The sequence below is a fragment of the Brienomyrus brachyistius genome, unplaced genomic scaffold (assembly GCF_023856365.1).
Source record: "Brienomyrus brachyistius isolate T26 unplaced genomic scaffold, BBRACH_0.4 scaffold120, whole genome shotgun sequence".
Taxonomy (NCBI): Eukaryota; Metazoa; Chordata; class Actinopteri; order Osteoglossiformes; family Mormyridae; genus Brienomyrus; species Brienomyrus brachyistius.
The window spans coordinates 242,295-269,657 of record NW_026042395.1 but is presented as its reverse complement, the minus strand read 5'-3'; the positions used below and the strand labels follow the sequence as shown (position 1 = coordinate 269,657).

General features: G+C 47.3%; 1 protein-coding gene across 3 annotated transcripts in view; it reads right to left on the bottom strand.

Annotated features, from left to right (window-relative positions):
- The window catches only part of plch2a (phospholipase C, eta 2a), a 131,942-nt gene that overhangs the window by 6,777 nt on the left and 97,802 nt on the right, over positions 1-27,363 (bottom strand). Inside the window, exons 6-22 of one of the 3 annotated variants that reach the window (XM_049004800.1) lie at positions 23,939-24,109; positions 21,614-21,707; positions 20,335-20,538; positions 19,482-19,602; positions 16,122-16,293; positions 14,255-14,362; positions 11,017-11,169; positions 8,486-8,584; positions 7,948-8,048; positions 7,578-7,666; positions 7,020-7,205; positions 6,719-6,826; positions 6,313-6,437; positions 5,616-5,700; positions 4,902-5,048; positions 4,656-4,735; positions 1,184-1,517 (exon numbers count right to left, since the gene is read on the bottom strand). In XM_049004800.1, coding sequence (XP_048860757.1) covers positions 1,184-1,517; positions 4,656-4,735; positions 4,902-5,048; positions 5,616-5,700; positions 6,313-6,437; positions 6,719-6,826; positions 7,020-7,205; positions 7,578-7,666; positions 7,948-8,048; positions 8,486-8,584; positions 11,017-11,169; positions 14,255-14,362; positions 16,122-16,293; positions 19,482-19,602; positions 20,335-20,538; positions 21,614-21,707; positions 23,939-24,109 — 2,377 coding nt within the window. Of the gene's footprint in view, positions 1-1,183; positions 1,518-4,655; positions 4,736-4,901; positions 5,049-5,615; positions 5,701-6,312; positions 6,438-6,718; positions 6,827-7,019; positions 7,206-7,577; positions 7,667-7,947; positions 8,049-8,485; positions 8,585-11,016; positions 11,170-14,254; positions 14,363-16,121; positions 16,294-19,481; positions 19,603-20,334; positions 20,539-21,613; positions 23,446-23,845; positions 24,110-27,363 lie in introns of those variants that run through there. The other 2 variants (XM_049004799.1, XM_049004798.1) reach the window with 2 other exon arrangements.

The following is a 27,363-nucleotide window of genomic DNA, read 5'->3' as shown; positions in this document are numbered from 1 at the left end:
AAAAATTATCCAGATCTTTTAGCATTTTTCTAGCCAGGTCATGCTGCTGATTGGACGGACCAATCCCACCCAGACTCCCCCCAGAGCTGGGCCTCCTACAGCTGAATGTGTGAAACACAATCTGTACCTGAAATGTATTTCTAGAATGCTGTAGCATTATATATAATCACAGCACTGCATGAACTAGATCACATGGCTGCTTCAGGTCCATCGCCATAGCAACCTACGATGCAGTTATCAGCACTGCCTGTCAGTCAGATTTCAGCAGGCCTTGCTGAGTGTGGAGATGGCAAGGTCACCTGACACCAACATGCACTTTTATGGGACGGAGCAGGGAGGGGCAGCATGGGAACTAACAAAGCTACGCATCTGGACCACAGGGCTAGGCTTGCAGCTCATTGGCTGCTAGGGTCGCCAGGTTAAACCTTACCGCTGAAGAACATAGGGGATTTACTGCGGACTTCCTCCATTTTCTGAGAAAAGAGGGCATTCATTTCTCGCTGCAGCGTGCCAACGCAGCGGTGGTGTGGATCCGGGCCACGTGGCGGTGGCGGGGGAGGTGGGAGCGCAGGGCTGCCCAGACTCTCGCAGCTGCTGGAGTCGGTGTCAGTGAGCAGGAAGCCTGCATTGTCTCCACCTGCAATGCTGGCGAGCTGGATGGGAACCTGACAGCACAGGCCGGTCCTGCTGGACGGCACGGGACCGGCAGGGAGGGGGATCCTCCTGCGAGGAACGCTGCAGGATCGCGCGTCCCGGGCCGAGGGGTGGGTGCAGGGGAGGCCATGGGTGTGTGGAGTGTTCATTGGCTGCGGGGAAGCCCTGAGTGGGAGTTTGTGTGTGGGGTCATTATGGGACTGGGGGGGCAGACCTGCCCGGGCCTGGGGCTTTGCCCGCAGCTGCTCGGGGATGGATTTCGGTATGGGCTTGGGAACATAGGCAGCCCTTGCTCGCTGGGGTGGTGGCTGGGGGCGGAGCTTCCTCTCCATGTCAGGGCTCTCTTTGGAGCCCAACATGCAGTGGATGCAATTGGAGGCCACGCCCACCCTCCCAGAGCCACTGACGGCCACACGTGCGCAGACGCCGGGCTTCTCCTCCGCCGGCTCCCGCAACAGCACCCTGCTAGCCCGCCTCAGTGGCTCGCTCAGCACCCTCCTGTGGTGTGGCAGGGATGATGGACCCTTACCTTTGCTGCCCCCTGGGGGTGCCTCCCCATTGGTGCAGTCCCGTGGGCCAGCGGCGGGCGAGTCCCTCTCACGGTCACACCGGGGGCGGGAGCCGTCCTCCGCGTCCCGGTCCTCGCTGGTGCCCTCAGAGCTACAGTCTTTGGTGTTGATGGAAATCTCCGGGAAACCTTTCTTGGCCTTGGCCTGGCCCTTGGTGGGCTCGCTGGCAGTCCGCCGCAGGAGGTGGGCGCCGAAGGCGGACTTACGACTGAGCTGAGCAGCAGCATGGCTGTCGAGGGAAGACTGCTTTGGGTTTCTGTGAAACAGGCCTTTTATACCGCTGGCTGGCTTGACCTGGGGAGGCACAGAGGCACCATTAAGTTCCCGCAGACCAGATGCCAGACATCCCATCCTCATTGGTGATTCTACATGTATATAAATAGATGCCTGTAAAAATATGGTGTTTTTCTGGCCAGAATAAGGTGCTATCTAAGGCAGTCAGCTTCCCAGCGGAGCGTCTGCAAGCCTGCGAAAACACTGTAATGGCCAACCAACCACACAGGCGTAACTACGGGTAAACTGTCTCGCAAGATCCAGCCCAATCTGTCTTGCCAAGGCGCAAAATCACATGCCTGTCAACACATCGAGTAAATGAGAGCTGCAACGGCAACTGCCAGGAAGAAGAACAGTGAAAAGTACACAGGTTCAAACCGAACAGATTGTGGTACAAAAACAAGAAGGCGTTCGTGTGGATGCACGATGTCGAGGTGGGAGGTGGGGGGGGGGGGAGAGTGATAAATCACCGCAGTATTTAAATCTGCGGGGGTTAAGCAGGGACGCCCCGCACCATAGCGTCACCAAAAGCTGAATAAGGCGAGTGATTCAGCAAACCGGATTTTGCCGGGAGACAGATATTTGTGCTGGTGACTGTTATGGATGACGCCATGACCCCATGACCCCGTGTCCCCGTGTCCCCGCGTACGGAAGCCGTTCGTACAGACATCAGTCCTGTCATTCCCCTTCATAAAGTGTGCATCAATTCCCAGTCTTGGCTGGACTTCTTCTCTAATATAAAACCAGTTATTCTGGTTAACTGTAAAGTCTGCAGCCCGATTACCATCAAGAGAAGCAGACGAGTGGAAACAGAATGTAGACAGACATGTGTTACTTTGACCAGACGCCGTCGTATTTCACAGACGTTAAGGCACGCAGTGAGCCGTCTGGCTCAAGTGTTGGACACGGGGGGGACAGGAGGATGGTGACAGCACAGCGAGAAACCCATTTCTCCCCACGGACACCCCCGGCATGACGGGTGACGGGACAGACGCTGTGGCAGTCCCTGCTGAATGCCGCTGAGTGGTCCTCAGACAGAAGGTCGCTCCCATCGCAAACACATCCGGAGTCTAAACGAGGATTGTGCTATGGAATGTTTAGATCACCCAGCGGCATTATAAAAAATAACAATTAAAAAAAAAAAAAACATGAACAAGTAGATCCAAGTGGATAATTACTCATGTTCAAATATGCACTACAGAACACCCAGCAAGATGAAGTAACTCACAATCTCATTAACGTATCGAGTATTTTTTTCTCACCTCAATGCAACAATACTCAAGGCTTCTACTGTACATTGGACATTGTGAGTTACCTTATCCTGGCATGAATATACAGATGAGGGACTAGACAACATATATTAACTTGGTGAGACAAGAATAACGCACGGAAATCTGAACCATGTTTGGGCCTGCCGTTCAACGGTGAACTTTTGCAAAACAAAGTTTCACTCTTAAGAGATCCTCAGCAGGATTATGATGAGATACTGTACAACAGGACCCCAGATGCTGCGCCGGTCCTGTGTGGCAGTCCTTTTGAATACCTGGGTGTTGTATTTTTAACGATTCACCATTAAATGCAGCGCACATGGCTGAGAATCTCTCAAGTTAAGGCTATTTTCAGGATGCTGGAGTGAGTGGAGCCTCACACATTCCTCTTTGATTTCTGCCCTCTTTTTTGCGGGTCGTGACACTGGATCTACTTTGGCAAAATGAGAATGCTGGCAAGCACGGCTGTCACAGTCATGTCACAACTCATAGGTTGTATGAGTTGGCATCTCCAATGCTAGTGGCTCATTCCCGAGTGGGCGGGGCGGAGGGGAGGGGACAGAGTCACTGAGGGAGGGGCATGTGGCGCATGCAAGAGTGCCGACTGGTTCTCACTACACCTTAGGTATGAGGGCCACCTTCATGACTCCTAAAAATTTCCTGCTTCTAAAAGTGGGTTTTGGACAAAGAGAGGTCCACTGAAATCACAAACAGACAGAGGGGGAGAAAAGATCAGAGAGAACGAGGGAGAAGAGGCAGAAAATAGAAGAGAACACACAGCCGTCACTACAAAAGGAGGAATGAAAAGCTGCAATTTATCTGCCATTAAGATGATTTTCTCCTAATTAAGTATAATCAGAGTAATTAAGCACCTTCAGTGGTTGTGCAATTAATCTACCATTAATCCCCTATGTCCAGGTTAATTCAATGAGCCATTCCAAAAACACATTTCCAAGGAAACATATCTGCTTTGAAGGTTCTAAATATCTAAATATCTTATTTTGCCAAATATCAATGATCTCCTCCTAATAGAGAAGGAACAGTTCATCTTCACAATCCACTGACCAGCTTAAGGGGACAAAATGTCTAATGGATAACGCTGAATACATCAAAATACACACCCAAACTGAATCTGAGGAGCTATCAGATCAAAATACACACCCAAACTGAATATCTGAGGAGCTATCACATCAAAATACACACCCAAACTGAATATCTGAGGAGCTATCACATCAAAATACACACCCAAACTGAATATCTGAGGAGCTATCACATCAAAATACACACCCAAACTAAATATCTGAGGATCTATCGCATCAAAAATACACACCTAAACTGAATAACTGTGGGGCTACCACATCAAAATGAGCCAGGTGATTTGTCATAAAGTGGATTATTTGATGGTGATTAATTTGAGCACTGCTCTCAAACGCTTTCCACTAAGACAACTTGCAAATAGCACGAAGAATCAAAATAGAAGATGCTATTGGCTTAAGGTATTTGTATTTGGGAATGTTTCGCATTAGTTAAAATCAATTTCCTGGGCTTGATAAGACCAAAAGATCCAAAGTCAATAAAATGTACTTCACTCCACCCAGACTTTAATTTAAAATCTATTTCGGCAGTTTCTGCTGAAACTCGGGGGTCATTTTATCCCCCAGTATCAGACACAAAGTCATTTTAAACCCCATCCACCGTCGCTAAGGACCACGTTGAGGAAAAACCCAATTGACTTCTGTGCCCCTACGCAAGCTGCCAAGTCTCTTCCTGCAGTTCCACAAAGAGTTGGACACCTTATGTTCCGAGGACTTTTAAGCGGTGAGCCTCAAGGTGCCAGTGAATGTTACACTGTCATCCCCTTGGTTTTCTCACAGCTTAACTGAGTACCTACCTTACCAGTGATGTCATTCACTGCTACATGAACAAAGATTGAAGCTTCTTCCATACCCTCCAAGTGCACATGGCGGTAACCTTTAAAAAACACAACACTGCACATGTAAACTGGAAACAAATACCTGTCAATCATCAATGCAGTACACTATGCAGCAAAGGTGCATCTCTAGACACAGAAGACATTTATCCTAAACGGTCACCCTTGGCTACCTGTCCTCAGGCATGGTGGCGTTGCATGGCGTACCTGACATCATACTGGTAAAAGCTATGGTCCTCTGGCCAATGAAGTCCTGCCCAATGGGGTCGTGGTCCCACACCAGGAAGCGAACCAGTGCGATCTCTGGCATGTGGAGTGTGAAGACAAGGGTCTCCTCCCACATGGGGTTGAACCCTGCAGCAGAGAGGTGGAATTAATTCATCCTTATTGTGTTCCAGAGAGAGAGAGTGAGAGAGAGAAAGGGAGAGACAGACAGAGACACAGGGAGAGGATGGACAGCATCCTCAAAGCAAGATCATGCATTATTCATTGCAGAGAAGGATTGTTTAACCGCACGCTCAGCTGTTCCTGACTGGAAACGTAACACCACACTCTCCACTGAAAATGCAAACTGCAGGATGCATGACTACTGGTTAAAGCGACACTTATAACCTGTACTGCCTACCTGAGTTAGGTCAGAGTTAAAGATGTGATCTAAACTAAATGTTAACCCTCTTGTACACTGGGGCAATGCTGTTATACCCTTGAGAGGATCAGTAACACCTGAAACCATCAGCTACAAACCGGCCAGCTGTAAAACTCTAAGCACATGCACAATGTACTCAAAACTGCAGAGAACAGAACCGTCTTCTGGACCGGATAGGATAGGATACCCACTCAAAACAAAGTTCCAAGAGGAAGTCTACAGTTAAAGTCCAGTGAGTGCTCTGCTGGAGATGGACGCTAATCGCTTTGGCTCACCGTTGTCATCCACCACCCTGGTCTGCTCCTTGCTGCAGTCCACCGGGAGCCCGATGATCTCCACCTCCACAAAGGGGTCAATGATCTGCGGGACGGAGGCGCTGTTATCCCCTGAGACTCGGACGTGCCCTTGGTGATGTGGCTGTCCCGCCATGTGACTCCACAGCAGGAGAGCTTCCAGATTCCCAAAACAAATCTATCTTTGCAGACTAAGTACTCAATATCATGTTTCAGACAAACATCTTTCCTGCTGCATCCTGCAGTTCAGACAGGCAGGATGCTGCCTCATATACAGCAAGCATATTCCCTACATGGACTGTATTTATCTCCTGGCAAATGTATTGGGTAATTCAACTTAAACCAACAAATGAATGGTTGAACACTTTGCCCTAATGGGCCAGAAACTGATTTCCTAGTAATATTATTAATTAGCTGCGATGGGCTGGCCCCCCATCCTGGGTTGTTCCCTGCCTCATGCCCATTGCTTCTGGGATAGGCTCCGGACCCCCCGCGACCCAATAGGATAAGCGGTTTGTAAAATGGATGGATGTATGTATTAATGTATGTAGTCGTGTACATCAACTGATACTAGTCTGGTACTCATTTAGATCCGCTCAGTTTGCACAGAACCTTGATTCAGCACCAAAAGTCCCCCCCCCCCCACCCCCAATCACCATAGCAGTGTGGGTGATCTCACCTCGCCTCTGTCGCCCAGCATGGAGTCCTTGGGCTTAGGGAGCTGCTGACCACTGATGATCTTCAGCACCAGTTGTTTCTTCATCTGTCCCGGTAAGGGGTCCACCGCCATGGGGTTGAAGTCACCTGTAGGAGACGCCACTGAGCCTGTGCTGCTGCCACCACCACCCCCACCCCCACTCCTCTTTCTTGCTCCTCCAATCAGGGAAGAGCCAGATCCAGGGGCTGCTTTTTAACTCACACTCAGCCCCACCCACAAGTGCGTGGGGCTCTGCTGTGCCGATCGCCACGGCTGCGCCCCCCCCCCACTTTAGCCCACTACAGCCACCACACACCATGAGCTCAGAGGCCTCACGCCCCCATCCCCTGCCCACCCCCAAGTCCCCCCGCACCCTGAGGAGCCCCACCTTCACACATGCACTTGGGCTTCAGAAGGTATCCACAGTTGCCATTGCTGTAGAACTTGGCTCGGTTCAGCTGCAGCACGCGGCCTTCGGACTGGTAATTCAGCGCCACTGTTTGGGGGGGGGCGGGGGGGGGGGGCGTTCGTCACAAGAATCAAACTGATTAGCATCTCTCTGCTCTGGCTATAGACTTAAAGTTAGGCAGATCTGAAATGCAGTCACAAAGGGTAGCCACAGAAAGGGATCATATTAACGTGATAGATGCAGAGATGGGCATCGACCCCCTGGCTCAGCAGCCCCTCACCCAGGTGGCAGCCCGTGTTCCAGAAGGGCTGGGGGTTAAAGTTGCTGGAGTCCACGCGGTACGACGAGGGGTAGATGCGCGACAGCTGCCTGCGGTTGAAGTGGACGAGCTGGATGGGCTTCTGCTGCATGAGCTGGTGGGCCTTGGTCTCGCTGAACGATGACACCTGCCAGCTGCAGGTGGCCGCTGGGGGGGGGGGGCAGGTGACGGGGGGAGGAGAGGCTCAGGTGATTCTCCTTAACATTCTGCAGGTCCTCCTCACACTTAACATCATTATTCACTGTGATTTTCTCCAGATCAAGCTTGTGATTCCGGGGTAAAGTTATAAAAATGTCACCTTGCTCCCCCCCCTAATAAAATTCACAATTCTGTTTTAAAGGGCCCACTGGACCTGCCAGGGTATCCATGGTCTGTATTGCAGCCTGGACTCTTACGCCATGCCATTTTGGGGCACCCTATGTATCCTGTTCCTCCTGATGCAGGCAGGGTGTCACTCTCCCAGCTGGCGTTCTGCTTCTCTCTGTACACCTTGGTTCTCAGAGCACATCGGCCGCTCACCTTGCGTCTCGATGTCGTGCATGCCCACAGACCGGGTGTACTTCACCAGGTCGGACAGAGCCCGCGACAGTTTCATGGTCTTCTTCTTCCTGCCGGGAACAAGCATCCTTTTGCTGTTGAAATCCATTTCGGTTTCCATTGCAAACGGCCACATGAGGGTCGGGCTCAAATTCGGATGTGATGATGTACTTTCAGCTGGCATTTTGGCAGTAAGTGTATAATGTAAATTTAGAAATATACATCTGAATGTATAGCATCTATTTTCCTGTTGATTTACATTCACAAACAGGCCCCTAACTTTCCAGTGAGTCGTGGAAGTCCTGCTAGAGGAGGACCAGGAGGAAGTGGATGGGTTGGGGGCTCCCGGTACCTGCTGTGATGGGGCGGTGCTCGCGAGGCGCTGCTGGAGCTCTCCTGATCCGTGTCAGTGTCCTCCAGGCTGGACGTCTTCTTCAGCTTGGCGGCCTTTTTCTGCGGAGGTGATAGACAAACGGGAGTGACATCGCTCAGCATCCCCTGGCGCCCCGAGCCGCGATCGCAGCCAAGCGGGAAGCATCTTGGCCGCGCAAATCTGTGAAAAACGTCAAGGCCTCTCAAAGGAAATGAGGCGCAGAGGAGTGAGGATGGGTCGCTCCGGGGACGGCATCCCGCACGGAGTAAGGGGCAGTCACGCTACGAAGGAAGCTGTGGAACAGAAATCAGTGACAGCTGAGGAGGGAAGGGACTCGTGGAATGATGAGAAGAGCATCGTCACCTAGGACAGACGATGCAGAACTGGGGGGGCTCTGAGGGGGGCAATTAGGGCTCTGAGGGGTGCTCCAAATGAGGCTCTGAGGGGAGTAATAAGGGGGGATCTGAAAGTGGTTATGGGGGGGGAAGGCGCTCTGAAGGGGGCACTGAGGACCAACCTTCCGTTTGGAGAAGCTCCCCATGAAGGTTCGGCCCACGCGCTTATTGGTGTTGGGGGTTGACTCATCAGCAGTGTCAGTGCCTTCATCACCTTTGACCTGGGGGGGAGGGGGGGTGAGAGGGAAAAAAAATGAAAGTTGAGAGAAAATGTAGAATTTGATTTGTGTGTAGATAATACAGATACATTTGATAGAGAACAGAAAGTAGGTGGCAGGTGGTCCAGTGGGCCATTTGAACCCTTCGCCTGCACTGTGTGTGTGTGTGTGTAGTTTGTATGTCCTCTCACACTGTGTGCTATTCTGGGTACCTCCCACACTCCACACATGGCCCGAGCACTTTATCAGTATGTGTATGTATGTGCATGTATGATAGCTTGGGATAGGCTATATAACACACAGACCACACAGTGATATTTAACACACAGACCACACAGTGATATATAACACACAAACCACACAGTGATATATAACACACAGACCACACAGTGATATATAACACACTGATTGTTCCCTCATTGTCAGGGAACATGTGCCCACTTACTGTCACAAAAAATCTTACAGTACAGACAATAATCCAAGGTAGGGAAAATAATAATAAAAAATTTATTGAAAGATATAATTGCGAAAAGCATGATGGGTGAAGGTGACACTTCACAAACAGTGTCAAGAAGCTTCTGAAACATATTCATGAAGTTCAGATGGATCAGTGGGGTAATTTGCTCCTCCCAGTTTACCCCCCAGCTTTAAGCAGACCACGTACTCCTGTGTGCTGCACACCCCCCACCTCGTTGTGCCGCCCCCACTCTGCAGAGTGTTCATTAGCGACCTATTAAATAGCCCAGTGCGCTGCGGCGAGCCGTAAGTGGGGGGGGGGGGGGGGGTGAGAGGGGGGTCAGGGTGCTGTGCTGATCAGCCAGACCCATACCCAGTCATGCTACACATTCATCACTATTAGCGGGGGTCCGGCAGGGATGCCCTTCCCCAAGGGGCTCCCAATTACATCGCCAATGAATCATGCCAGCAGGTAATTACACACTGACAGAAGACTGGGGGGCAAATTACGAGAGCGATCTTGTGTTGTGGGGTCGAAGGAGTGTGGCGTGGGGGAGTCTGCCGAGCCGCAAACACTACCAACTGTGTTTGCCGCAGTGACAATAAAGTTAAAAATGCCTATTGTGGAAGCAGAACGGGATGTTTCTTAGTCTCTGCCTCTCATCTCCCACTGACCCTGTATTCCTCCCCTTTGGTATGCAAGTGCCCCACCTAACCCACAGGGTCCAACCCTCCCCACCTGGCCCCCCTGGAAGACACGTGTGACTAGACAGCTGACCAAATGACACAGCTCCTGCCCGTTGACCCTTGTACCTTTGATTTGAGTTGTATCTATCGTCCCCACTTTGAATCCACTTCCAGGGGGCTCTGGGGCACATTGGTTAATAAAGGGCACCTGATTCAACTATCTCCTCGCCAGGAGTGATTTTTCTCCCACACTATAAACATCGTTTCGTTTCCCTCTGCAATCTGTACATAAATATATCACAAATGCAAGGGAGAGGCCTTGAGTACAACTGTACAATGGCAACACGGAGAGTCACACTGCGCAGTGATGAGTCCAAGGGATGCCAGTGTGCACTGCACCAGGGGAGGCTTTTTGTGTACATAAAAATCACACACATGGATGGACTGACATTCATATGCAGAAGGGGCTGGGAAAATGGACTGATGTCAGTTAAAATATCCAATGAAGCCCCAGGAGATGCATCAGGGAAGGACATACTGATGACAGGAAGTGATCCTTCAATGGCCGTTTTGTGTTCCATATGAATGGGCAGTTGGGTGGGGGGGGGGGAGGGGGAGCGGGTGCAGTGGGAGGGGCTTTTTGGGTAAGATGGGAAAAAGATGTGGCAATGAGTAGCCACTCCACGCAGCCTAGCTCTCCGGGGCTCCGTCTGTGTGTTCTCCTCCCAGGCTGTGCCCTTGGGGTGCACCACGTAACGGAAAGATCACCCGTGATCTTTACACGTGAACACGGAGAAGGCGCTGCATTCACAGCACAGTAAATGCAGGTGGACACAATACCCCCCCCCCAAAAAAAAAACAGCCATAAAGCTCCGCTGCAGCAATGCGGGGTCGGTGGACAAACTTCCCCCCTCCCCCCAACGCCCCCTACATCCCCCGAACGGGCACCATCCTTGATTTCGGCACAGCAGGCCTGCAATCCAAGCCAGAATGCACTGTGAGACTGATGCACAGATTACATAACAAATGGCAGGGCGCTCAGAGACGTGGGCGTTCAGGAACGGGGAGAAGATAAAAATATATGTACACAGTACAGATATAGCATGTGTCCCCATCCAATGTATCCACCGCTAAAAAGGTTAAGATCCAACGGCGACAGGTAGTGACTGATCCACCGATTCCGGCTAATCACACATACTGTATTAAATTATGGGGTGAGGACAAAAACATGGAAATATGGAGAGTGGAGTCAGAGTGTGAGGTGCAGCGTTACAGGAATCTGCCAGAAGTACCTTGGGGGATCCTTTCTGGCTGAGCTTTTCCGCGGGCAGGGAGGTGATGGTGAAGTTGTCGGGATCTTCACGGTCGCGGATCTTTGACTCCTTCATCAGGGTGTCCAGTTTCTTTTTTGCCAAACTCTCAACCTGCTTCCTGTTTACGGACATCTGCGCACAGAGACATGAGCGTGAGTGCAGGACGGACTCCGCACACGACCGAATGAGGGAATATACATATCTATCAACTCAGGAAAAACACATTATAACAGTCAAATTTTAGTTACTCATTTTGCGTTCTGAGTGAAATCACCGATCAGATACTTAAGAGGGAAAGAAGCTATTTTTGTTCACAAACACACATTAAAGCAAAATAAACAGGCAAACATTAAGATCTTTCAGCTCTTGAAGAATCTTCAGAAGCCCAAATTTGGTGCATTTTAGGATTTTTATGCAGATAAAGTCTAAAAGAACCATGTATTTTTTTAGGCCCATGTGGAATCATGCTGAATCATTTTATTTCCCGTCCAATGGAAAGAGACAGGAATCACTCTGGAAGTTTTTCCACATAATCACCATAATACCAATGGCAAAATTTTCCATTTTTAAGTCGGTTCACACTGTGAACTTCTGAACACCCAACAAAGTCAGAGCAGCACCCCCTTCATCTGACTGAGCCCATTTAGCAACAATCCAGGAAAGCAATACGCCCCCCCCCCCCGCCCCCCCAAACTGAAAGTTATCCAGGAATCACAGGGGTTTCCTAATGAACTTCTGCGAAAAGCAGCCAGGGCAGCCCCTTGAGGGGAAGAGCCTGAGAGCGGAGCCTTATTCTCTCCTGGGCATCTTCATTTAGGAGTGACAGGGCAGATTTGCTCAGCTGCTACCACTAGCATGACAACAGCTTGCTTTTAAATTACCTTTTATTCTTTACCAGTGCCTGATTCATCAGGTCCTCTTACGGTCACAGCCTGAACAGTCCCAGTCCTGAGTAAGGCTATCTACCATGCCAGAGCCCAGCTTCTTGTTTTTGAACAATTACAAATACGGAACACTAGGGGGCAGAATTATTTCACAAACATCTCGTATCCATTCTCTGGGCTTGTTACACCCTCCGTCTAGGACCGGCAGTGTGTCTATTTGTTAAGGGAAAAATAGTCTTTTTCTGCAGCATTTTATTGTGATGGAAATTCAGGTAAATTCTAAGCAGCCCTGGCCTCTATTTCCAGGGTCTGAAATAGTCAGCTTTGAAATTCATATATATTCATTTATTCGCTGTGAGGGAAAAATATTTAAAGCTGAACTGGAGATAAAACAGCACACCACCAGCAGATAAAACCATCAGGAAGATCAAGAGGAGGATAAACGCTTCAATTAGCCAGATAACCGGTTTCACTCAACAGAGTGACAATCAATCGGGCACCATCTGGACGAAAGATCAAGATTTGTACAATATCACGAAAAGTTTCAGAATAGAATAATACGATACAGCTGAATTACACTTGAATTAAAAATCACATTAAGAAAGAGAGCATAACCAAGCACTTCAGTGGGAAGGAATTTCCGTTTGGAAACTGCGGGGGGCATCAGAGAGCCTTAACCTTTTCACCCTTCCCGCTGATGGCAGCAGACATAATGGGCTTGAAACAGCACTGGCCACTGCCACAGAGGTCCAATGGGCAGCCGTCTGCCTCTTATGGCAACGCTGAATCAATAGCCGTCTTGTTATTCTCCCTGCCGTGGCCCCCTCCCCCCTGCCGAAAGTCCTTTTGAGCCTTGTTTTCAGACCCGCACCTCGCGGGCGGTGCCAGTGCTTGCTGGGAGCTATGCGGGGCAGGGCGGGTGACCCGGAGCCCCCTCCTCAAGCTCCACGCGCTTCCCATCCATCACGTGGCATCAGGACCGCAGGACCCAGACCGCCATCTTCCCCGTACGCGGGCGGCGGCGTGTCAAGCGGCCCGCAGGAGCCACGCCGTGATGCGAAAGCGTGCAGCGAGTTTAACGGCGGGAGGACGCTAGCACAGACCCAGCAACACACACCAACACAGCCTGATGCAACTGTGCTGACTGACAATCCGCTAATAATAAGCCACGCATAACTGCGCACAGACGCCACACTCAGGATTCTCACATCGTTAGCGATCCAGACCTCAAAGACAGGTAACGCTCCGCCTCACTCTGATCACTACCGGCACATCAGGGGAGATAAAAGTCTTCACTACCCTCACTCCTCAACATGCTGAAACTTCCAGAAGCTCCAAACAACCTCGTGCTTGTGTACAGCTTACAGCTCCACGCTTAGTGACACCGTAAGAGCATATTAGGACCTATACTGTGAGGATACAGGATACACATGCAACAAAGGGAAGGCAGCAGTGCATCTACAGCACCTGCATTTATTGGTATTGTAATGGGGGAGGGGACCACGTGCTGTCAATCACTGTCTGGCTTAACCCAATGGGAGCCAATAAAACAACCAGTGGGAAGCAGGTTAAACTGTTTAGTTACTGACAACAACAAAAAAATAAACACACACCATATGTTTGGGTTTCCAGGCCTCGATTCCACATTCAAAGCTGGAGGGTTTCATGGACAAGAAAGGTTTGTGGAAATACAATTAATCTCATTCAAGGTGGGGGGGAGGGAAAAAAAAAGATTAATTCGAGAATTAACTGAGAGGGTCCCAGGCCAAGCCCTGAAGGAATATGATAATTAAGAATCATCAGGGGCAGACAGGCAATGTTGCCGCCAGCCGCCAATACATGTTACAAAAATCAGGAGTGCTCACACTGACGAAAACACGTCCCCTACATGCACATTACAATCAAAGCATGAGGTGCGACATCATCGTGAAGAGACGTGGCCACGGGACCCTTAATTACGGCTGCCGACATGAGAGCCTCTCCTAGCCAACGGCTCTACCTGCACACCACCCCTTTGCAATTGCTGTCCACCCCTTCAGGGACCTCAGAGAATCTCATCACGTCGCGCAGCAATGAGTAGCTGATACATCACCCAGTTAACTCCTTCCACTTAGACTAAATCGGACTAAACTCTGGACTCTCACTAAATAAGAAGCGCATTTCACTGGTAAATTATTGCCATTCATAGATCTCGGGGACATTTTTAATTTATTATTTTTTTAATAAACTAGATCAATTCTCCTGAATGTACATATACAAATGTTGTGGACATTAAACTGCTGTGTTTCCATTCTGTGAAGTGAAAGTGCTGCAGGAAGAGCTGACAGTCTTACGTCTCCGTTCATGAGCTTGCAGTCGTCCTCCATCTCGTCGGCGCTGTCCTCGTCCGACACGTCTCCCTCCTCTGCATTCTCGTCAATGTTGGCTGGCAGCTTCTTGCCCTGGGAAGGAAAAAACGTACCACAGTAGTACTGATCAAAACTAACAGGAGCGGTGGTGTCGTAATGGTCAGGGAAGCGCACTTGTGAGGGTTGCTGGCTTGAATCCTTGACCAACAAGGTACTACTGAGGCACCCTGAGCAAGATTCAGCCCCCACGCACTGCTCCCTGGGGGCTAAATAAAAGCTGTACACTGCTATGTCACATATGGGTTAAATGCAGAGGACACATCTCATTGTTGTGTGCTAAGGTGTCAACAATGACAATTTCTCCCTTCACTTTTTTTCGATAACCATATTATCAAACACCTGTTATTCACTGAATCTGAACTATACCAATAGTGTAAAATATCTTTATAATAACATATTCTAGTAATACAAAAATTAAGCCCAATACAGATCACTTGTAGGGCAATTTCATGCAAAGGTCCATTTGATTTCACATCTCTGACGCTGATAAAATGCTATGTACAGTTTTTCTAGCATGTAAATTAATATATGAATTTTAAGAACTGGCCTATATTCAATCCAAAAGGTTACGTGAAAAGATATGCAAACTGATTCACTGATACTAAGCTTGACACGCTCCGAGGCATTGTGTTTGCCCAGTGAATCTAAATGTCACATCCAGGATGTTAGAACTGCCCTATACATAAACACTATAAACTGTTGTAGACCATGCTACACACGCACAGTGTGGCATTCTCAGTTACTCATCTTACTCATCGTAATGGTAGCTCAGGTCCGAAATACATCACAGGAGTTGTGATTGACAAGCAGGTGTCCGACACTGAGCTGTCCGGGATAACTGACAGGACGTAACAGGGCCCGATCGGTCTCAAGGACGATATGAATGAAGTGTAAATGTCGATTAAGCCAACCGCGAATGTGTTAGTATGAAGACACACTGCAGTACAGGAGTCAGGCCACAACGACGTCATGGTGGAAAGGACCTCTCACATTTACAAACAGGCTCGAATGCATGAGTGATTACCTCAGCCAGCATCTGTTCTACAGAGAAGATCTAAAAATGACTCCATACTCCAGAGATATATATTTTTCAATATTTCAGCTGTCAAAACTTTTTCCCGAGCAAGTCTAGTCTGTCATTACAGTGAGACAGACTTGATTAGCAGAAGGATGCCACAAAGCCGGGGGATTCTCTCAGATGTCACTCTAGAAGTGATCGATACGTGCGAGAAGCAGCCCCCACCACACATCAGAATTCGCGCTTTGGGTCCATCCGGCATTCCGCAGTTACATTTCCAGAGGGCGACACAATCGGGGGTCTGCCAGGGGTCTATTACTCTTGGTGGGCCTCGAGTGGCTCACACGGCACGTGATGTGGAGTTCAGGAGAGCGGTGAAGCTCAGCTGGGCACGTGCGGTCGGGATGAACGGTGAGTGACCGGCATGTAACGCAGTACGAGGTTCAGAAGACCAGCCAGGGACACCTGGGGACATGTTCAGGGATCACAGCACGCTGCCAGCTTACAGGCCACTGTCTTGTAACTTGAACAAACCCATCTATCAAAGCCATGCAATGACCTACTTTGAAATAAGAATGAGTCCCACTGGCTACAGAAAAATGGTTCCTCTTATGAAATGGTCTCTCTTGTTTGCCTTAAAGTCATCACCCTTTGTCCTACTTTGCCGTTGAACCTGGTTGCCCACCTACCCTCGCACAAAGCCGCAAATACTCTATGCCAGAAGCTTCTTTCATCATCCCCGATGTCTTTGCGGGATATTTTTCACAGCTTTACCTTTATAAGGATCTTCTCTTTCAGGCTTTCAGGGGAGGGCAAGCGGCCAGATTCATCCATGTTGATGCCGGACAGGTCCAGCTTATCTCCCAGCACCTCCATCAGATATTGGGCCATCTTCTTCTGCTGAGGAACGCTGCAGTGGTTCTCGATGGACAGGATCACCGGGTATCTGGAGACAATCGCAAACAGTCAGGCCAGACAGCCATGTCAATATTTTCCTCTCCAAGATTGTATTATTGGTTTTCATCACCTATTTGACAAAACGCCTTTAATCTTTGATCAGTGAAGCCTTCAGAGCACTTTCCATGACCTCCACAGCTAACAGAGCACTGATCCTGAAACCAAGCTGTTAGTTGTTAGCATCTAGAAAACTGAAAACAAAGTTAACACATTTATAATTTATTTAAGGTCTCTTAACGTCTGCAAAATGTCCATTTGTACAACAGAACAAATAACATGTACTTTAAAATCCGTATTTTACACAAGGATCTCCTGTACAGTTTACATTAAACAGTCCAGAACGTGAAAAAAGATGTGTGTCTGCTAGCTGTCCAGTTATAAAAATGCAGAAAACGCTACTGACATCTAGGGGGCACCGTGAAACCCAGGTGTTGCTGAACGGGATTAAAAAGGCTCCATATTTTCAATAACACCAACATTGTTGTAACCTCGTGAACCTTCAGCCTTTCACAGGCATTTTCTGCGGAAGCCATAATAAATTCATAGCGTAACATCACCCCAAGCTCCAGCAGGGAGGTCAAGGCTTGTCTGAAAACAAGTTCTGCTGGATTTCATTTAAATATCAAAATTGACACAGCAGCACAAACATAAAAAATTGGGTGGGGGGGACATAAATGTTATCGTGTTAATAATTATCGTCCCTTAATTATTGGACTTGTAGCTTACAAGTAATGCTAGTCAGTCAAATCTGATATCGTAAGACTTCCCAAAATTCCCTTTGAATTCCATGCAGCACACATGCCATAACAAATCCACTAACAATAACAATAACATACTCGTTTTGCTTAGCGTCCCACCTTGCTGCTGTACAGGGAATTTGATGTACTTTTAATATCAAAGGCTCCTTTTTGCGCTTAAATAGATCTTCTTTTAGATCACATCCACATTTTTTCATTGCTCTTCCTTTTTAACCGGAAAAAATAAGCATGATATGATTAATCTAGACTTTAAGTCATCAGTTATGTGTAATGATCCGGAAGTGACTTTAGATAAGGCTGCCGACTCCTCAGATCTGAAACTCCGTGGGTATGAAAATAACCCTCCTTCATGGTGTCTGCCTCTCTTCCAGAAGGCCTGATAAGATACGTTACACATCCTCCGGTTTTCCTCTTTCCCCTCCGAAAGCCCTTAAAAAAGCTCCGAACGAGCTGTTGCTTTACATTCCCTCCCAGCTTAGAGTCTCACATACAGTCTCTCCATGCAGGAAATCCCCTGCCTTGCACCCTGTGATGTCATTCAGGCTCCCCGTGACTCCGTGCCGGTTAAGTGCTTATGGAAGATGGGTAGATTTACGGTTAAGGAATGTTCAGATACGATACAAAGACCTCAGACACTTAATTTTTCAAAAATCTATGAAATTTCCTATAGAAGTTATCACCAGCCAGTCAATCTCAATCCACAGGTCCATCTTCGAGACCTTTGTAGTCCATTGCGACATCTTTACACCCCTCGATCGGCAAAACTTAATGAGGTTGAGCCCCCCCCCCCCATCAGCAAAATATACTGTTGTGATTCGGGAGCCCTCCAGATAATGTTCTTCGAAAAAGTAGCACTAACTTTAAAAGAGGTTGGAGACCACTGCTATATAGGACACGATTAATTTTTAACGTGATCAAAAACATTCGGTGAACATTTTGTTCCAGTCAAAAAAATGCTGCATTTCATGGAAGGTAGCAATCACATTGAAAGCAAGACTATACATTAAGCACATTACCATGGTCCAATCTTCACAGAGCTGTTTTATCAGTAATGAGGTTCTTATTTTAGCTGATTGCAGACATTTCAGAATTTCGTTTTATTGACTGTTCAGACCCAGCAATTGCTTGGCTTTCCATGCAGGATATCCTCTTGCCTAGCGCCCTCTGCTGTCTGGGACAGGACATGGGCTCCCACAATCCCACACTGAATTAATGACTGGAAGGTGGATGGGTGACCATCTAAGCCAGTGCCTTCCATTCCACTTCATTTGCTGCATGGTGCTTTGATGGGTGTTTTTTTTGTTTTTGTTTAAACCAGCCTTGGTTTTATGCTGTGATTATGAAGCATCACTTGTTATGTTTTCTTTGCAGCCTACAGGTTTTAATGGTACCCTGACATAAAATGATTAAATTTCATTTTTTAATTGAGTTTTTCAGCTACTTCATGAGTAACCTTGAAGGTCACGTTTCCTGCGCTGCTTACCGGGATTATGAACCTTTGCATGAGCGCCTCGCTAATTAAACACCGCTGCCAGAGAAATAAGCCACGCAGGCACCTTCACAGAGCAACCCGGCATCTCCGCTAAGAGACACATTCTGATCACCTTTCTTTCCCTCAGCCATGATCCACTTTCTGTGAAAACACAACCACAAACCCTACAGCCCCAATGGCAGACTTTTCACAATAATGTAAGACCATTTTGCTGTTCCTCTTGTAGCATGAGTAAGCTCTGGATAAGCTTCAGCGCCATGACATATACTGTAGATACAGGAGCTTAGAGCCCCCTCCAGCACACGAGGAATGTCCCTCCAGACGTTTCTCATGAGTGCTTCCCTGATGGTGGACACATCTGGTCAGCAGACTCCCTCTCCACCTTCAAGAACTCATCTGTTCCATGAATTCCTCTACTAGCCTGATGCCTCTTTATATTCCACTGAATGTTCTTAATGTTGCACTTCTACTCACTGAGTAGCCTCATTATCTTCTTGCCTTGTTAGTTGTGTAGCCCCAGCTCCAAAGCTGCTTACACCTGGGCATCCATTGGAGGATCAGCCTAGCGGCACTTACGCCTAGCGGCACTTACACCTAGCTGACGCCTCGACAGCATCATGTTTGTAATTGTGCTATATGCCTCTCTTGTATGTCGATTTGGACAAAAGCTTCTGCTAAATGCTTAAGTGTAAATGTAAAGGACGTGGCTTTCAGCCACCGTCCCCCACCTACAGCGCAGTTTTAACGGAAATCTCCAAATCATCCCTTAAAAGAAAAATGATTAGTCACATTTTATTACCAAAACTTAAACTCTCTTTACAAGTAAATTGATCCTTTTCAATCATAAAACAAAGTACATGCAAGCAAACGTTTGCCTCACGGTGAATTTGCAAACAATGGTAAGAGTTAATAATTAAATAGACATACGGGTTTTTAACAAATGCATATTTGTTGATGGTTTCCACCACATCTTTGAAGAGGATCTTGGAGGTCAGCGTGTATCCGTGATGCACGATGGGATCGCCATCCTGACCATCCCAGCAGTCGACTATAGGGGAAAGAGGCATACCATGATTACATCAGTGAACAGTGGGGCGGAAAAGATCACCTAGGGGGGGCCCTAAAACTCACCCCCTCAGAAATTAACATAATCACATCATTTAGTAAAATATCCAGCAACACAAAACAGGAAAAATATTCAACATAATTTGGTGGGAAAATCATCAGCTAAGCAATAAACCAAAAGCACAACAATTTGTCAAAAGTTTATTCAATGATAAAAAAAACAATTAAATACTAGCTGCAAATTTTATATATGTGCAGATTTATGGGATAATATAATGAAAACATCCCATTATGATATTTACATCCTGCAGGCTGCTGGTTCTCAATGACCCATTTACTGCTTGCTTACACTGTATAAAAACACTGCGCCCTGCAGAAGCCTTCGACAACAGACAAAACAAATTAATTATTGATACAGAAGTGCTCACAAATGCGCACTTGGCCTATTCAACAGTTCGAAAGAAAAGTTACAACTTGTTCCTGTGCTGTAAGTCTGACCGCAGGCTCCATGTATTTCGAGCATGCAATCATCATTAGTCAGAACAGGTTTTATGTGCTGGGTGGGGGGTCATTTCTGTGTAACGTCATGTATTAGGAGCAGATTTAGGGAAAGATCAGCAACATAAACTCACACTGGAAGTGACCTTAAGAATTCCATTTACTGTAGAAGGATTTGATTATAGACCGAAGGGGAGGGGGGGGGGGGTGATCTGACCTTCCACGCATCGGCAGCCTGACTGCAGCACCCAGGAATACATGTCCACCCGCGACTGAGACATCAGCTGGTCCCCCATCAGGTAGGTGTTGTGCGAGGAGGCGATGAAGTAATCGCACAGCGGCCGCGTCATGTCCTGGTTCACCTTGTTGTGCTCCGGGTTAAATATGTCCCCAGCTGGGCTGCGCATGTAATTAGTGAAACCTGGGTGGGGGGAGGAAGCGGAAACAGGATAAGGGTCCCAAGGAAGAGCTCAATCTTTTATGCGTGAAAGCAGTTATTTATAGGACACACAGACAGAGAAGTAGATTAATGAAAAAATGCATTCACTGGACATACAAAATACAGCTGTCCCTCGGTATCGGCGGGGGGGGGGGGGGGATTGTGGTTCCAGGACCCCCCATGGATACCTAAATCAGCAGATGCTCAAGGTCCATTATACAGGCTAGTCTTTGCATGTAATCTACTCCCATCCTTCTGTACACTTTAAATCATCTCAGTCATTTCCAGATTACTTACCATACCCAGTACAATGTAAATGCTATGTATATAATTCTTATACTGTATTATTTCGGGAAAAATTGTAAGAAAATTAGGTTTGTACATGTTCAGTAGAGATGCAAACATCGTAAGCCCAACTGCATAGTACACATCAGTAGCAACATAAAATTTAGCAATTTACAGATTATCCATCCATCCATTTTCCAAACCGCTTATCCTATTGGGTCGCGGGGGGTCTGGAACCTATCCCGGAAGCAATGGGCACGAGGCAGGGAACCAATTTACAGATTATTTACACTTAAAACACTAGTAGTGAATGAACAAGACACAATGTGAACAATGCTTTGACAACTAGTGCTGGTGAGAGACTGAGGATCTGTGAAACAGCGGGAGGATACAGCAGGGGATGCCTACACATCACTTCATCCGCGTGGATTTAGCATAGTGCTCGGTGTGCAGAGGATACAGCAGGGGATGCCTACACATCACTTCATCCGCGTGGATTTAGCATAGTGCTCGGTGCGCAGAGGGTACAGCAGGGAATGCCTGCACATCACTTCATCCGCATGGATTTAAAATAATGGCTTGGCCCGCAGCATATTCAAGCGTTGCTTTTTTAAACTTTCTAGAATTTCTTTTTTTTTTTTTTATATTTTCAATCCGCCATTGCTTAAATCCGCAGATTCAGAACGCAGGGATACAGAGGGCTGGCAGTACTAACATAAGTAAACTCTGACATGTGACTTCTAAAGCCAGTGAGAATCGTGTCGCTCCTTACCATCTATCCCCAGCACTCCTTGGGCCTGGTTCTCAGGACAGGGCTCGAACTTGTTCACGATCTCCGAACAATGTTCTTTTGTCACAGAAGTCATCTACGAGACATAGAGAGAAAGAGAGAGAGAGGGATAGCAGATGACACCAGTAAGCATGACTAAATAGCAGAAATCTTTACCCACTTTGTCAATCAAAAACTGAAAGTGTGAAAACAGAATTGACAATAGCAACAGTACAGGCAGCACTCACAATAAGAGAGAATGAATAATCCTTTTAAAAACACCTCCACCACTGACTTCTGTCCCATTTCTGTGCAGCAACCCAGTTCCTTAACCTGACAGCTGGGAGTTTAGAATCAGTTGATGGGTCGATCCGATTCCCATCCCTGCCAATCAGCAGCGTGACCCTCACACCGTAGGCAGAAATCCGAGTGGGAAATGTCCCATTGAGTGAGGATGTCTCCATAACTTAATCCCAGAAAGGAGCTTTGTCCCTAAGTACAGTAGTTTGCGGAAGCAGAATTCTCCTTCTGTCTTCGGCATCTCTCAGGAACACCTCTTATTGAGGGTTCTGCATACTCCACTCTTCATTTGAGAACAAAGATGTTCTACAGGATATGATGAAGCCCAGAAACACCATTTAAAATTCACACCCACACCATCTCACAGTTTCACTTTCTAAAAGTTCTCTTGAAAGTAACTAGAAGTATCTCGGTAATGAGACGATGCATAAGACCTCCAGATCTGAAAACTGCCAGAAAATGCAGCATTTAAAAAGGGGGAGAGAGAGATAAGCTGAATAATCAGTGTTGCGTGGCACCAAAAATATCCCTGGTGCATTCTGTCAACTTTTAAATTGAATCACTGCTTGCAAAGCTGTTTGAAGGACTCGCCAATTAGAGGGAGATATGATTAGCAGTCGCTGAGGGAAAAAAGGTCTCTCGTTTTCCAGCCTGCTATTTCAGGTAAACTAAACTTCCAGTGGTTCAGTAAGTAGTGCTCTCCAAAGTAAACTAACTGAATATGAGGGGTCTGTACCAGAGAAACAGACAAAGATACATAAATTGGAAAGGGAGGGGGGAGAGAAACTACAGCTACAACTTGCGTAAAACTGACTGAGGTAAATAAAGGATTGAGTATTTTAAGAGCACCTACAACCATTAGAATGTGACCATAATTCAGCCGAATGCCATTAACATCCATTTGAAGCTAACAAAGGATATTGCAGTCCTACTATTAGAGCACTTAGCACACCAGTAAAGCCATTTCAGGAAATGGGAATCACTTCAGCTGAGAGTCACAGGTCTCCACTGGATCTTATTTTATTTGGACACTTATGGACAAGTCGAAGTTAACAGATCGAAAACATCCAGCGAAATGACGTGGGATGCCCACAGACGGCATACTGTACAACCCATTAAACCGCATAAACCACGGTGACCTTTCATAACAATTAACAGGATGCTCAATTTCAGCGAATGCAGCCGCTCTTAGGTTCCCTTTCCCTGCTCATGTAAGGATTACTTGACATGAAAATGAAATGAAATAATTTTAAGTTAACTTCAGCAAATATCAGCAAAGAGGTGCATTTTATTGATAAACAACCGCCGTGCAGCGATGTGCAGCTACAGTCTAAAAGTAAAGGCACCATAGGCATTGAATATTTTGCCTCTGAGTGAAATCTTGCGGTGATGCGCTGTCACGCAAAGCATGTTTCAGGAAGATTCACATCTGGAAGCCGCACAGCTGACACTGTAGGTTTTTAAACATCTTTCTGAAGTTAATTGAGCAGGATGGTGCATCCATTTCTCACTCCTCAGGTCTGTCACAGGAAACACTGTAGAGCAAAGGGTGAATTCTGAGCAGCAGTTTATTATGCAAAGGAGATCTGTCTGACATCTGCACTTACATAATAACTACAGGGAGACAGAAGACCTCGAAGATGCTATAATATTCTAAAAAAAACTTCTGGGTTATCTTATAATTGTCCTGGCAGATTTAATATCCAAGTCAAATCGATTTCCTCAACAACTGCCCTGCGGCATATTCTTCATAAGCGAGGAGATAAAGATTTTTTTATTTTTTTAAAATCCTGAAACATATTGAAGTATCTGATTTAAGAACAGCCTGCAGTCACATTTACAATAAACGTCACGCCCCATGTTCATCGGTCATCGTAACTGGAACGAGGAAAACCAACGGAACTACACTGGTACTGAAAACACAAGGTGAAGCACCTGTGCAGATTTCTCCCTGAAATCCAGAACCCCTGAGCCGGCATTAGGACGTCACGGGATACCAGTGTGGCAGGAGCAGAATGAGAGCCAAACCTTCTGCTCGATCTCCAGGAAGCGGGACAGGTCGCCGGTGTCCATGTGGTCCTTATGATTGCTGTAGGTCAGCATTAGAAGATAGAGATCCCGGCGGGTGGACATCATCTTGTAGAAGGTGCAGAACTCCTCAAAACCAAGGGTTCCTTGGTTCTCATCTGTGTCTGCCTCCTGCAGGAGGACACAGCAGAACCAATCATGTCAGCACTATCGACAAACGGTACTGAGCGAAATTTTTCAAAGGCCATCAAAGTAAATTTTCAAAGCTTTTTATCTGGGTAGCAAGTGTCTATTTGCTCAAAAAAAAAACACAATTTAACAATATATGCAAATCAATGGTGACACAATGAACAGAATTTCTTCTGTTCTCTACAAAGTTATTGAAATCTAATTGGATCTTGAACTTTTCCTGGGGAGCACGCTCAGCAATTCACTGTATTTGTTCTACACTGTATTTCACATTCAGCTAACATAATTAATTAACTTACTTAAATAACGTGTTCACGTATTGATTAGCTATACATGGTATGCTATTGGCGAAATCGACAAGCACACAGGAATGTAGGACGGTTGCTGTAAAAACTGAGATGACTTTTGCAGAAGTTCTGAAATGACTAAGCTAATATACTTTGAAAGGCAAAACTGTAGTTTTACGGTTTTCTTTGACTCCTATGGTTTTGCCACAGTACAGTTTGCATATTCAGTTTACAAACCGATGGTCACATGGGCACTGCACTCATTTCTCACCAGGACTTCAGGCTTCAACTGAAATGAGACTGGCACAGGGAAACCACCTCAAAACCCAGTAATCAAGCTTTCTGAAGCTATGCTTTTCCACGGAAACAAGCCTAAAGAGTAAAACATAAATTGTGTGGAAGAGTCCATCCATCCATTTCCCAAACTGCTTATCCTAGTGGGTCGCGGGGGGTCCGGAGCCTATCCCGGAAGCAATGGGCACGAGGCAGGGAACAACCCAGGATGGGGGGCCAGCCCATTACAGGGCACACTCACACACCATGCACTCTCACAAGCACACCTACGGGCAATTTAGCAACTCCAATTAGCCTCAGCATGTTTTTGGACTGTGGGGGGAAACTGGAGTACCCGGAGGAAACCCCATGACGACATGAGAACATGCAAACTCCACATGCCTGTGACCCAGGCGGAGACTCGAACCTGGGTCCCAGAGGCGCGAGGCAACAGTGCTAACCGCTGCACCACCAAGCCACCCCATGCGGAAACACTAATTCAAGCGGCGCTACAGGACAAGGCACTGAAAGCGGAGCAGAAGGTGAAGCAGCCCCTACATCAGCAGCGCTTCTGAACAGCACAGATCCGTGCGGCTGCATATCGGTGGAGAATCGTGCTGGCAGCGAGGAATGATTCGCCTCGGTTGCATAACCCAGCACCTCCAGTAGGTATAATTAGGCAAGAGCGCGGCCTCCACATTCAGAGAAAGGGAGGGGATGGGGGGCAGGCGAACCCGCTTTCAGCCCCGTGGAATTACACGGCCTGGCGGGCAGATAGACACGCACCTGGCGGGCGGTGGGTCTCTGTGCCAAGGCCGCTGCGAGACGGCGCCACCAACAAGCCCGTTCGCGGCCGAGGAGCGCGACCTCGGCACGCTGGGGGGAGCTGGCTACGATCGCCCTTCACGTCTGACTCAATTAGCCGGCTTGGCTACACGCAGGCCGGCACACACATCGAGCGCTGAGGCTTTCCCACCGCTGTTTGAACAGCCTGCGTGCGCACAGTGATGAAACGACAACACAGGCTCAGCACAACGATTAATCCGCATGGAGGAAGAATAAACTAATCATTACAAAAAACAAAAACCTGGATGCTCTCCTAGAGAAAGAGGCCGATAGCTGCACAAACACAAATCTTTATTACTGTTTTTAAGCAATCGTGTGATCGGCTCGTTGAATTTGTTGTTGGATTTTTAAACGCTTCGCCTCAGTCATGGCACCAGAAGAGCCCAATGTTCAGTCTCATTTTGCTTCCCAGTAGAAGCGTCTGCCTGTCGGTGACTAAATGAAACTGTCAGGCAGCATCTCCACCACTTGCTTGAGCCTGGGAGAGGTGCCGTCAGGCAGCACCAGCAAAGGCCAGAGAGACACTTCAGCGAACTTGCTTTGCTTTTTCTGAGCACTTACTTATGAAAAGAGTGAAATCTTTGACACCGTTAATTTTATGTCTTTTTGAAAGGATGAGACCTGCAATTACACAGTTAAACCTGCAGGACTGGGTTTGTAAAAATCACAATTTACCGAAAAGAATTAACAGCAGGAGCTGAGTGGTCCTCCGAACCCTGGGGAACCCAGAACATTATTTTAAGGGCTCTTCCCAAATTCAAAAAGCAAGGGAGGAAGGCAAATGAACACTAATTTGCACTCCACTAAAACAGCAGTGGTGAATTAAGCAGATCCTCCATAGAGCCGCCAGTAGGAACATCGCAGGAAACGTCCCGTGTGAACAGAGCAGGAGATGTGGGAGTGCTGTGGGCTCCGGTCCTCGTCGTGTCCAGCTTGGCTCCCGGCCCGGCCGACCGGCAGCGCTTACTGCATCCTATGACCCCCGCCATCTGTGCCGCTCTCAGACCATATGGGCCCGCCGGCCAGTTGAGCCGTGAGCTTTAGTCACCTGCGGTGGGCGGGGGTGAGGATTGGGACATGACGTCCTGTGCAAACTGGGGGTGACCCCCTGTTAACTGCACCTGAGGCATTTATCCTAAAATCACCAGGCGACCCGGGACAGGACTTGTGCTGCCTGAATATCTGGGGACGGTACATACTTCAGTGCCCGCTTATTAACCTGCCTCAGCGTTTAATTACAGTACATTTATTTAGCAGATGCTCATCTAAAGCCATGTACAGCTGAGGAAGCAGGGTCAGACAATCCTTGAAGTGATGCTTGCTCAAGGGCTCAACCCTAAAATCATTCGGTAACGCTTTACATTCACAGCACCTTGATGATGCCCTTAAGATGCATTCATAGAACATTCAGTGCCCCTACATAACGCGTTTATAGAGCATTCATAAGAAGCATGTAAGTATACCTTAATATCCTAACATACCTTAATATATACTAAAAACAAACATTATATGATAATAAAAAATATTACAATTATTTAATATGATAATGTTTGTTATTAATGTATATGAAAGCTGTTAAGGTATTTTAGAAAGTTATAGTATAGATACATGCTGACTATGAGTGTTCTATAAATGAATTATGAATGCATTATGTTCAATTAATGCATAATGAATGCTTCATGAAGATGCGGTTAATGTAAAGCATAACCAATCATTCTTCTGATGCTGGGATTTGAATCAATGACCTTTTGATCACAGGCAGTGTTACAGACTTCAGCCTGATAACCTGGTACTTTTACACAACAATACCACTTGTGAATTTAATGTGAA